The 13,255-nt window shown below is 41.6% G+C and overlaps 2 protein-coding genes across 2 annotated transcripts; one reads left to right on the top strand and one right to left on the bottom strand.

Annotated features, from left to right (window-relative positions):
- Positions 1-40: 40 nt before the first annotated feature.
- Positions 41-1,554, bottom strand: nupr1b (nuclear protein 1b). The gene is made up of 3 exons (XM_030408174.1): positions 1,302-1,554; positions 1,075-1,210; positions 41-352 (listed from the first exon to the last, which is right to left on the bottom strand). The coding sequence occupies exons 1-2, from the start codon at positions 1,396-1,398 to the stop codon at positions 1,083-1,085; spliced, it is 225 nt and encodes a 74-aa protein (XP_030264034.1). The 5' UTR covers positions 1,399-1,554; the 3' UTR covers positions 41-352; positions 1,075-1,082.
- A 4,089-nt stretch (positions 1,555-5,643) lies between these two features.
- sgf29 (SAGA complex associated factor 29) lies at positions 5,644-10,090 on the top strand. The gene is made up of 10 exons (XM_030408162.1): positions 5,644-5,781; positions 6,432-6,505; positions 6,596-6,671; positions 6,778-6,850; positions 7,394-7,458; positions 7,557-7,686; positions 8,076-8,222; positions 8,303-8,338; positions 9,092-9,254; positions 9,360-10,090. Exons 2-10 carry the CDS (start codon positions 6,440-6,442, stop codon positions 9,474-9,476), a joined length of 873 nt encoding a protein of 290 aa, XP_030264022.1. The 5' UTR covers positions 5,644-5,781; positions 6,432-6,439; the 3' UTR covers positions 9,477-10,090.
- Positions 10,091-13,255: the final 3,165 nt, after the last annotated feature.

The raw sequence follows: 13,255 nt of genomic DNA, 5'->3' as shown, positions 1-13,255 counted from the left end.
TTATTGAACATCTTGTTAAAAGGAAAACAAACCACAGAGATCGTTTAAAAGAGTTTTAATTGTAAAAAAATCCATCATAAACTTGTCAACACATCAAAAATCACCCGTCTCCCACCACCACAATCACATGTGCACCGTCCCGGTCTGACCGGAGAGCCAGGTGCACGCCACCACAGGTGAGTGCTGTTCAACACCAGCAGGTGGAGGAGCCTCAGGGAGCTGCCGGTCAGCTGTGGGCTCCTCTCCTCGCCCAGGTGAAATCTCGGAGCTCAGCAGGCTCCTGATGTCTGAACGTCTCTTCTGTCGCCAAGGAGGCCGTGGTCGGTTTCCAGGATTAGCCGTCCGAGTCGCCCTGGGTCAGAAAAATACAGAGTGGTTATAGTTCTGTAAAAACATCATGTTGCCTCCATGCTGCTTCCAAAATACGCCCATCTTTACACATCTTAAAGCTCCACATTCTGAATCTCACTTGGAAATTTGTCAATTTAAAGTATGAAGTGATTTGTGAAAGTGCAGAGAGAGAGTCAGCAGCTTCACTGATCTCAGATCAGCCCAACAGTGTCACATGTTCAGAACCTGGTGAACAAACAGTTAACTTCTGTCAGCACACAGCTGGCTCTGGAGTCAGAACCAGACACAGGACGGGGTCATGGAAAAGTTCTGTCTGACACTCAGCGACGAACGAACATTCAAAAGTTCCATTTGACAAATATTAAGTTTCCAATTGAAGGTTTTCAACAATATGTGAAGTCACAGAGTAACTAAACAACTTTATCATAACAACAACAGTCAACGTGTAACAGACAGACAGTGAACACGTGACTGAGGACACGCTGGCAAGATTCAGTTTGTCATTAAGAAACAAACATTTCTGCTGCTGTATTTAATGCGCTCACATGCTTAAATTTCACAAACCAGACTTCATTTAGAAATCTGCCAATTTTAAGTATTTGCCCAGTTCTGACTGTACGACGCACACAGATGATTCGGAACCTTCACAGAACAGAACCACAACACACACTCTTTAATTCGGCTCAGGTTTAAAACAGGTTTCAGCACCAGAACCCGCCTCACCTCAGAATTCACTCCTTGGCTTTCTTTTCGCTGTTTTGGAATTTCTCCACTATTTTGCGCTCGTGTCCGGACGGGTTCGGTCTGTTGGTGTTCTCACTGGCCTCCTTCTTCGTCCTGCCTTTCCGGGCCGAGCCCTCTGTTCACAGAACCAACACGAGAAGTTAAATCCTGACGAACCAACTCGTCTCAGGTGCGTTTCAAAGTTTTAAAGAGTGACGTCACCTCACCTGCGTATTTATCGGTCAGGTTGTAGAACTCGTACTGGTCGTAGTATTCGTCCTCGAAGCTGGTGGGCTTCATGTTCTTCACGTCGACGTGACTCATGGCTGCTCTGAGATCTGCTCCGGAAAATAAAGTTTGTCAAGTTTCTGAAAAACAACAGAAGCTGCAAAGTTTCTGCTCCGAGGAGGAAAACAAGATGCTGAAGTCAAGTTTACTGACGCTTTTATAACGGGAACACTGAGCTCCTCCTCCAGGGAGGCAGTCATCAGACAGAGAGACAGACAGGCAGACAGACAGACAGAGAGACAGACAGGCAGACAGACAGACAGGCAGACAGACAGAGAGGCAGACAGAGAGAGACACTCCTCCCTCAGCTGCAGAAATGTTGCATCATTCACCAGAAAAGCTTCATTAAAGTGACTTTTGTCGAGTACTGCAAGTTATTGAAATATACAGTTGAGATACCTTTCTTTAAATATGAGACATTTATAACAATTTATTCTGCTCCACTACCTCTCAAAGTCACTTGTACCTGTTACCACGTTCACCTGACAGCTTCAGTTACAAGTTACTTTACAGATGAAGGTTTGTGAAAAACCATCAATAAATAATAAATAATGATCATGTGGAGAAATTCACAAGCTTCACTTCTACATCCAAAGTACACAGTAATACTCGAGCAAAAGTAAAAGTAAAAGTATGATGTTGAAATATGATTCTGGTAAAAGTGAAAGTCTCTCAGATGAAAAGAACTGAGTGAAAGTATATTAAATGTAATTAAGTATCAAAATTACAAATAACATATCTACTCGGCTGATCAACAGATCTGATAATCAGCATTAATATGAATTTATCTTATTTATTATTATTCAATCATTGTTTTTTCATCCAGTTGTCATTAAAATACAAACTGCTGCTTCAGCTCTGATGAGTAATCTGAATACTTTCTGCAGCACACAGGTGCATCACCGTGGTAACAGTCTGTTGTGATGGTGGACATAATGATCGACACTTTTTTTAGGATTTAAATAAGTTTACTGTGTTTTCATCGTGGTCACTCTTACCTCCACCTGACGTCCAGCTGACCTCCAGCTGACCTCCACCTGACGTCCACCTGACCTCCACCTGACGTCCAGCTGACCTCCAGCTGACCTCCAGCTGACCTCCACCTGACCTCCAGCTGACCTCCACCTGACCTCCACCTGACCTCCAGCTGACCTCCAGCTGACCTCCACCTGACCTCCAGCTGACCTCCACCTGACGTCCAGCTGACGTCCAGCTGACCTCCAGCTGACCTCCAGCTCCATGTGAGCAGCTCATCTCACCTACATTTCCTCGTTTGTGGGACATTAAAGGATCACTGATCACTGATTCTGATGATTTTCTTTGTTTATCAGCAGCTGCACGTTTCACACAACCCTGACCTGCCTGTGTGTGTGTGTGTGTGTGTGTGTGTGTGTGTGTGTGTCACCTCCATGTCAGACTAACTTTGGACTGAACCTATCAGATAACTTATATCTTGTTCCTATAGCTTCCTGTGTCAGTGGACCTGCAGGACGGAGTGGTCGGGCTGAACTCAACACGTGATGATAAACGTCAGAGGAAGAACCATTCAGACCCATTCAGCTCGTCCTGTAACAGCTGTGAACACAAACACTGTTGCTATGACAGCAGAGGGAGTCACATCATCATCATCATCGTCATGGTTAGGCTGTAATTACAGAGCAGAACAGCTCATGTTTAAATATACTGCAGATGTTTCAGTGGTTTGACTTCTGAGCAGAGTTGGAACAATTACAAAAAAGTATTTCTTTTCAGTGTATTAACCCTTTAACTGTCATTTTGTTAGTTATCTTTGACAGAAATGTCTTCACAGATTCAGAGTTCTGAGGAGGAGAAACAAGACTCACTGTTGAATCCTTTAATTCTCAGAAACACGTCACAAACTGAACTAAATAAATCCTCAGAAACACTTTAATCCAGATGTTTCTCACACGCTGTCTCTCTGTGGCTGAAAACATCATTTAAAATGTTAGAAACTTTTTTATTCAACCCACAAACTTCACAGTTAGTACAAATATCTCAGTGTTGTACTTCAGTAAACACACCTGACGACCTCTTATCACTCATGTTCTTTCTGTATCAGCAGTGAAACTACAGCAGCCTGATTGTTTCTGAGTTTATGACACTAATTTGTTTTTCTGTTTCATCATCGCGTCACGTCTTCATGACTCGTCTCACTCTCTTCACTCAGCCAGCAGCTGTTTCTGACTCCGTCTTGTAAATCACAGCAGAGACGAGCAGGACGCGAGTGTTTGAACAGGACGAAGTGCTGAGAGAGAAAAACATGGAGCTGCAGTCACATGATCACATGACAGCGCCTCACAAACAGCCTTCAGTCTGAGCAGGAGGCGTGTTGTCACAGCACAGTTCTGGTTCTGGGTTCAGGATGTTTGCTCTGAGCTCTCTGCCTCAAATCATCTGCAGGCCTTTCTTGTTTCTCCGTCTTCTCCTGAGATTCTGTAAATATTTGCAGAACTATGAGCCGACATGTCAGCCCTGCAGGAAGAACCAGTAGAGACCAGCACCAAAACCAGCACCAGGTGCTGGTTTTGGTGCTGGTCTCTGCTGGTTTCTCCTGCAGCACGTTTCAGCCTTGTGTACAGAGAGAGAGCGAGCTGCAAACCAGGTCACTGATAAGATATCATCCCTCCGTCTGTCGGCTTCATGGCCTGATTCTCACTGAACGTTGACACCAAACGTGTGTTTTAACCTCCTTTTAAAATAGGTTATGAATATTATCACGCCCTCGTTTTATCATATTATGAATATTATCACACCCCACCGACAGATTGAGAGTTTAATGTTTATTCCTGATATTTAGCCTGGTTTTCAGTTTCAAAATATAGGAATGTTGTATGTTTCAGCTCAGTTTTACACAGTTGTGATTGTTTTTATGCACAATCTGGTTTTTGAGCAGAACAATCAATACGAAAGATGTTAATAAGTGAGATCTGGAGGTGCAAACATGTAAAAAAAAATAATAATAATATAATCTAAAGATGAGTGGTAGCAGATATCTCTATTGACACATGAACATGGAAATAATCAGAAAGTTTGAGGATTCAGAAAGTAATTAAAAGCCCCAGAAGAACCTGGAGAGACGATACTAATAGTCCTTCAACGTGTCTGCAGAGGTTTGTGTTGATACATGCAGAGCTGTGTGTGTGTGTGTGTGTTTATCTGAAGGTGTGGTTATTACAACTGTGTGTTCAGAATGATCCTACTGATTCATAAACGCACTGACCTCTGTTTCAAACATCACACCACTGCAGAGGCGTTAATCATTAACCTGCAGGATGTTTATCTGCCCACAGAATGTGATGATGGAACAGTTTGTACCATGATAGACTTGTGTTTGTGTTTCACTCTCTGACCTTGAAGTGAAACTAATTCATCAGCAGGATTTTATTCTGACAGTTTGACCCGAAGTCGTCCTGTCTACCCGACTTCAGTCCACAAACTAATCTGTGTTGTTCAGGAGGACCAGCTGACATCAACTATGGGAAAACAAGCAGATGTGAAGAAACTGACCTCAGATCAGATTTTAAATACACCGAGCAGACACTGAAGGGCACAGCAAGAGGAAAATGTTCTCAGATATTATTTTAGAGGAGTGATGGAAGAATTCACATCATAATAACACTCTATAAGTATGAGTACGATATGTACATTTATTCTTATACTCCATATTTGATTAACTTACCAAAAAGTCACACAACAAGTCATGATTTGTCTTTTTTATAGACGACATTAAAGGTTAACGAGTAGTTCAAATAAATCAACATGTGTACTGGTTTACATTGGTGGAAGATGTAATCAGATTTCTTTTCTTTTTTTAACCCTAGTAAAAGTAAGCAGTAATAGCCTACCACAGTCTAGAAAGTAAATTATTACAAGTAAAAAGTGTTCCACAAGCAAAAGTACAAAAGTACTAACATAAAGAAAATAAAGTACTAAAAATAAAAGTACTCATGATGCAGAATGGTTCATTTCAGAACATTTATGAGTTTGATTGGATTTAAATTATGTGTTCATGACTTTAACGTTGCTGCTGATAAAGGTGGATTAACTTTTATTACTTTATACTCTTCTAGCTCGTGTCTTTGCTGCTTTAACTTAAAATAACACACAACAACTCATCTGTTGACTTTTGTTTAATTCTTAATCTGAACTAAAGTGATCTAATAAACATGGCGGATTAAAAAGCACAGCAGTTCCTGATGAGCTGTATCAGAAGTACCTCTCAGTTCTACTGACCTGCTGTTCAGTCAACAACAAACTGAGGTGACGTCATGTGTGTGCGCGGCTCCCTCCGCCCAGCAGGTGACGCTGCGTGCAGCTCCCCGCGAACACCAACGAAGAAGAAGAAGCTAATCTGTGTAGTTAGCAAGTCGGCAATAAATAAACAGAAACACTAACACGGTAAGAACTGTGACGTGTCGTGTGGAGGAGAAGATGAATCATGTCGCGTGTGTTCACTGATCACCATGGAGATGTACACAGCTGATGTTTATGATGCACGAGCGGCACGAATCTCACCGTTTAGCTAGCGCAACAAACCGCTTGCTAACCTGGTCCGCTAGCACCCCAGCGGCTGTAACAAGAAGCTAACTCATTCATTTCCATTAATTAAGTGCATGTTAGCTTTTTAGCCAGATGGGCTATAACAAATTAGTGTTTGTTTGCATTTTCCCGCTGTGCAAACCCGAAACGGTTGTCGCTTTAAGCTCAATACGAGCCATTTCTGCACAAGCAAAAAGGTGTACACCAAACTCCATTCAGAAATGTGTCTATTCAGAGATATCTTAATATTCAGGAGGCATAGAACATTTAGAGACGTTGATAAAAACTGGGAAGATCCATGTTTTTAATTCGGCTTTCATCCAGATCGCCATGTACTACAATATTTAAATCTATAGCACGATTTGTTCTGTTCATACTTACTGCTTCCACTCATGTTCCTATCAAAAGCCTTGCCCCCTGCTTTAAAAAAAATGACAGATTTTGTTATGGGGTTCTGTCTGTGTGGACGCTGCTCTGATATATTCTCTCTGAATGCCTAAATCTTGAAGGCAGGATCATGTCAGCTGATACCAAGATTGCAGAGCTGCTCACAGAGCTCCATCAGCTTATCAAACAGACCCAGGTGAGTTCTTTCACAGTGATAAAGGAGAACATTTTAGAACTGTGTCAAGTTTGTCCGACAAATCTAAATATCCTCTGTGTCTGTTCTCAGGAGGAGAGATCCCGCAGTGAACATAACCTGCTCAACATTCAGAAAACACACGAGAGGATGCAGACAGAGAACAAAAGTCAGTCACCATGTTGTCAACTCTTCATCATTCAGTGTTCATCAGCTGCTGTTCTGTGAGTCCTGATTCACTCAGATCTCCTGTCCTGTCCCTCCGTCTCCCACAGCTTCCCCATACTACCGGACCAAGCTGAGAGGACTGTACACCACGGCCAAGGCTGATGCTGAGGCGGAGTGCAGGTGAGACGAGGTCTAAAGTGTTGGGAGAAAATAATGATTTTAATTTGGCTGAGATTGTTGTGAATGAAGCAGAAATATCTTGTGTATTTTCATTTGCACAGCAGTGACTCATCATGAGAAACATGTCCAGTCACATTTTTTTGTTCTTTTGTTTGTATTTTAACATGATTCATTTTGTTTTGCCAACATTAAAGAAAAGAATTCAGACAAACAGGTTTAATTTAACCGACTCAGCTGGCAGAATGTAGTTTGTGGTGACTACAGGAGACACACAGACATCAGATATTCTGGATTATAGATATACAATATACAATGTTTTAGTAAACATTCATGTTCTTCATCAGTCTGGGTTGTTGATCTGTATTTACAATGTTTAAAAGGAGGATCTAATAAATCTAATCCCTCTAAATGATTTAGATTTGTCCTGGAGCGCTTCTGTCACTTTGTCTTTAAACTTCCAGATCACATATCAGTAATTTCTGTCCAAGTTTCCAGTAAATACTCGTGTTGCTCTTTGTTCACGTGTTTGTTTGTGTTCCTCAGTATTCTGCGTCACGCTCTCGATAAGATAGCAGACATCAAGTCTTTGTTGGAGGAGAGGAGAATAGGTAAGTGTGTGTGTGTGTGTGTGTGTGATGAAGAGATTCACTGATGAAATCCAACTTTACCAGATTAAATGAGATTCATATTTGATTTTTTTCCATAGCCGCTAAAATGGCGGGAGTTTACAGCGACAGCGACCCTCCCAGGAAGACGATGAGGCGAGGCGTCCTGATGACGCTCCTCCAGCAGTCGGCCATGACGCTCCCTCTGTGGATCGGAAAGCCGGGGGAGAGGTAGCTGCTGCAGACACAGAGTTACAGACTATCATGCTTACCACCAAACACACAACCCAAATCTGTCATCTCGAACATAACCTGCTCTGGAGTATGTTACACATCCAGCTTAAGTTCCTTCCTAAACACGAATCCTGCAGCAGAGTCCAGATGTCTGAAACACAACCATGATATCAGCACACACGTGAACACTGACCCGTCATAGTTTACAAAGAGCCCAGTCGAGCATCTTCTGCTGTGCTCGTCATTTATTTGAATGTTAACGTACGGTGGAAGACATTTAAGCCACTTTCTACAGAAACTTCTGTCTCGCACACACCAACTGAAGTCTGAAATAAATGTCAGATGTTTGTTCTGTGTGTGTCATTCTGTGGATTATCTCCCATCAGCCCTCCTCCTCTGTGCGGGGCGACTCCGGCCAGCAGCGACTACGTGGCCAAACAGGGCGACAAAGTGGCAGCGAGGGTGAAGGCGGTGGACGGAGACGAGCAGTGGATCCTGGCGGAGGTGGTCAGCTACAACCACTCCACCAACAAGTGAGTCCAAGTGTGAAATACTCCAGTTAACAGTCAGATGTTCTCACACAGACATGACGATTCTTCTCCTCTCCCTGCAGATATGAAGTGGACGACATCGACGAAGAAGGAAAAGAGTGAGTGCTCGTTCAGATTCGCCTTCTCAAATCTTTCAACCTGCATCATTTCTTCTTCTCCTCACTTTCAGTTCCTCTCAGGTTTAATCTGATGCTGTGACAGTCAGTACCGCTCTGTGCACATTTACATGCAGTCACTTAATATTAAATGTGATATAGAATGTGCACAAACAAATTTAAGATGTTTTTATGTCACAATATTCCACTTCAGTCCATATTTGTCCTGTTTAGACTTTATAAAACAACATTTTCATGGCGATCACACGTCTGCATTAACAGAGCCGTCAGCAGTCTGACAGCAACAGTAATTATATAACCACAGTTTCTCCTCTGACATGATTATAATAGTGCTTTACACTCATCAGCCTGTGTTGATGGTCTGACTTTGCAGAAAAGATGGATATAAAAAGATATATTCTTTATTTAAAATACTTTATCTATACAGGTTTGAACTTTTAGTGCAGGTGAAGTATAAAGAAGAGTGTTCGCCACCGTCAGGGTTACACACCAAACTCAAATCATCAGGTTGTGTTGAAATTTCCTTTTGTGATAAATTACAATTATCAAGAAAGATGATTTAATTTTAGCGACTGATTTGTTGAACCTGATGAAGCACTTCATTCAAATTGAGGAATTTTTTTTTAGTTTTAATTTTCTTTACAGTCATGGCGTCATAAAATATGACAGACTCGAGGACCTCGAGAAGCTTTGAGTGTAAATAAACATGTCTGAAAAGTGTCTGTGTGTTTTCAGGAGACACACTCTGAGCCGGCGGCGGATCATCCCGCTGCCTCAGTGGAAGGCGAACCCGGAGACGGACCCTGAAGCTCTGTTCAGTAAAGACCAGCTGGTTCTGGCCCTGTACCCCCAGACCACCTGCTTCTACCGGGCCCTCATCCACACGCCACCACACAGGGTGAGACTCACACACGTCACAGATCTCTGATGGCGTCATCGTCACAGTGTCAAATGTTTGAGTCTCCTGTGATTGTCTCAGACTGACCTCAGCTTGTGTTTGCAGCCGCAGGACGACTACTCGGTGCTGTTCGAGGACACGTCGTACGCTGACGGTTACTCCCCGCCGCTCAACGTGGCTCAGAGATACGTGGTCGCCTGCAAAGAGAACAAGAAGAAGTGAGCAGCGACCGGAGGGACAAACACGCAGGGTTGATTTTTGTATGAAAACATGTTCCGAAATATTTGTCAAATCTGTCGTATTTTGTAGATTTGATCATGGAAGGTGATAATCAATCAGGAAAACATACCTGAACAGACTTTTTTGTAATAAATGAGACTGTTTGTCAAAATCAACATCAAGACACAGAAAGAAGAAGTGAAATTACCCACGAACACCTGAACGTCTCATGGGGATAAGTTGTTCCAGATTATCACAGCGTTACAGCACAGAGTGACAAATAAAGTCTTTAAAAACACTGAGTGGACACTGAAGTACCGTTGATGTCCCACAATGCATTGGACAAAGGAAACATTCAAGCTGCTCACAGCTGAAAAAGACTAAAACTAATTATGGATGACGAGAAAACATCCGTATGAATATGAGTACATCCTGTAAATACTGTGTATGTAGTGGAAATGGGAGCAGCAGGTGAGTGACAGGTCGACACAGCGGCTGCAGAGAAGCTGCTGATTGGATGAAAAGAAACAACTCAGAGCCTGAACTGTTATTTTTTACGTGTCCTCTGTTCTGATTTTTGTGTGAATCTTCAAATGAAAAAATGTTTTCATGCTTCATCGTTCGGTCTCTTTATTCTCCAGCACTCGACACATTACAGCTTTATCACCAGGCAGCTGTGTTATTACCAGGCAGTAACTGTAACTAAGTACATTTACTCAAGTCTACTCAAGTCTTTCTTTTCATGACACTTTCTACTTCTACTAATTACCATACTTCTTACTCCACTACATTTATCTGACAGCTTTAGTTACTTTACAAATTAAGATTCTTTACACACAAAACATATGAAAAGTTGTAAAATATGTTATACAAATGAGTATTAAATCAAAAGTACAATATTTATCTCTAATTTGTAATGGAGTAGAAGTATAATGTAGCAGAAAATGGCACATCAAGAGTGTATGTGAGTAAATGTACTTAGTTACATTACGAGGGCTTGGGGGCGAATATGAGTTCTATATATCAAAATAAAGGTCTCGATGAGCTCTATCCAATGGTGCCAAAAAGACCTATCTGAGATCAAACTGTATTGAATAAAGCAACAAAACAATGAAGCCCTAACACAAAAATGTGAGTAATGTTTGGAGCCAGCAGGGCGTAAGTCCACTTACGCCCTGCTGGCTCAGAGAAATACATGTAGGACCCGTGTGTTTGTTCAGAGCCAGAAGGGCGTAAGTGTAGTTGGTGCCCTTAAACAGCATTCAAAATGGCTGACACAACTGCAGACATGGAACTGTCTGAGGCAGAAAAGATTTTGATGAATATTATGAAACAAACTGATGAACCCTATATTGAGAATACGCAAGTGAAGTACCTCCAACCTCACTGTGTATGAAATGGGCAGTAAAGATGTTGAGTGTTACATGTGGCATGAGCGGGAAGGCGTCCGAGGATCATCAGAGATCAGCACTTGTGTTTACTCGTACCTTGAAGTCAAACATGCAGTTCTTTATTCAGATACATGTGGTGGACAGAACAGAAATGCTGCCTTCAGCACAATGTGCCTGCATGCAGTCAGCACATTGCCCCTCTCCACTATTGACCATAAGTACATGGAGTCTGGTCATAGCCAGATGGAGCGTTACAGCGGGCATGCTGCAGTGGAAACTGTGAGGAGAAAGGTTTCAGTCTACTCCCCTGATGGCTACTACACCCTTGTGAGAGTGGCAAGAAAGACCAACCCATACACCGTACATGAACTTGGTCACAAGGACTTCCTGGACTTCAAGTCTTTCTCCAATCACGTACTCAAAAACAAAGCCAAAGATGAGGAGGGACAAGTAGTGCATTGGCAGAAGATTAAATGGTTTCACTACACAAAAGAAGAACCCAAACCAATCTTCTTCAAGTATGGTTTCACCGACCCAACCTTCCGTGAACTGAAGGTGGCAAAGCAGGCAACCAGGGGCACCAGAAGCACCCACTCTGTGTCCAAACCAAGCTCAATGTATGAAAGTCCTCCTGGGATCAGTGCAATAAAGAAGAAAGATCTGGGCGACCGTGGCTTAGGTGGTAGAGCGGGTCGGCCTATGTTCGGAGGGTCAGTGGTTCGATCCCCGTGCCATGGTCGTTGTGTCCTTGGGTAAGACACTTCACCCACCTTGCCTCGTGTGAATGTGTCTGACTGCTGTATGTTTGAGGTGGTGGTCAGAGGGGCCGTAGGTCCGAAAGGCAGCCACGCTTCCGTCAGTCTGCCCCAGGGCAGCTGTGGCTACTATCGTAGTTTACCACCACCAGTATGACTGTGTGTGAATGAATGGAACCTGGAACCCTGTGAGGCGCTTTGAGTGTCTAGAAAAGCGCTGAAATAGTAGAAGCAGTAAAATCGATTAAAAAGAGGTGTGTTTTATTTGTCTCATCCTGTAGTACAATTCGGCATTGATTTGGTGTCACTGGGTCACATGACATGGAATTTACTGGAAAGAAATACAGAATTTTAATAAGAATATAAAATAGAAGAAGCAGTAAAATAAATTAAAAAGCGATGTGTCTTGTTTGTCTCATTTAGTATTTACAATTCGGCATTGGTTTGGAGTTATTGGGTCACATGACTATTTAAAAAAGCCACTGTCTTTAAAAAAAATATCTTTGCTAAATAAATACATAACACTTTATCAATGAAAATACTTATGCTAACAGTTGCTAACTGGTGCTACCCATCTGTTTGTTGGCTAGCAGACAGTTAATGTCCTTATTTCTCATTAATGTTAGCTGTAGAGCTAACTTTAATGAGTAAGTACTGCTACTAGTGAATTTAATGTTAGTACTGTATGTGTCATGATAGCTAGCTGGTGTCAGATGTATATCAGTGGATGTTTTGCAGTAATAAAGATGTAAAAAAATCGGGAAAATATGTTTTAAAACATTGTTTACAGAAGTCCAAGATTCATAAACTGCTGAACTCAGTACTTCCAAGACTAATTGCATGAATAATAAGAAGTTCTTTTACTGTGTACTTTTTGAGTAATATTTTATCAAAATCCTTAAATAATGATATTGAAAACTTTGTAATTTAGTTTATTTTAGACAAGTAAATAATTTATTAATGCCGATATTTATTGAACTATTATTCATTATGCTTTATTACTATTTTACGTTACACTTGTGGTCTGTCTGTGAGCAGTGTTGCCAGATTGGGCGGTTTTTAGTTTTGTTGACGCCAGGCGGGAAAAAAATACATTGGGCGGGTGAATATGTTGTTGAGCTTGTGTACTTCGTCATTTCTCCTTGAAATGAAATGGCAGTATAGTACACAATAAAATGTTTAGGCCTATGACATCTGATGAGATGTGTGCTTATGAATATGAGTAATAACTTAAAAGACAATTTTGTGCACTGAGCAACGTTATTCCTGCCCTCCATTGTTTTCATTGATCAGCTATTTGACCTTCTCTTTTCGAGGTCCTCAGCTTTATAGTAGGCTACAAATAGACAATTGAGCCCCGAGTCATATCACCCACCGTTTGTTTTTCACAATGACTAAGTTGTAAAATTATGCAGTGTAGTGTATATTAGTCTACATATATAGCAATCATTAATGACAAGTGAAAAAGACAAAGGCTTATTCTTCAATTGTCCAAATCAAACTCTTTATTTTTCTTTGAATTAATACAGGTTATGTGTGGCTTTTTGTCAGAATAACTCAAAATGCCCACGTTGGGGCTCATGCGCAACATAAAAAGAAAACACAGAACAAAAACGACAAACAAAAAAAAGTTTAG

The sequence above is a fragment of the Sparus aurata genome, chromosome 23, assembly GCF_900880675.1.
Source record: "Sparus aurata chromosome 23, fSpaAur1.1, whole genome shotgun sequence".
NCBI lineage: Eukaryota > Metazoa > Chordata > Actinopteri > Spariformes > Sparidae > Sparus > Sparus aurata.
The sequence above is the reverse complement of the archived record's forward strand: the minus strand, read 5'-3'. Positions and strand labels throughout refer to the sequence as shown.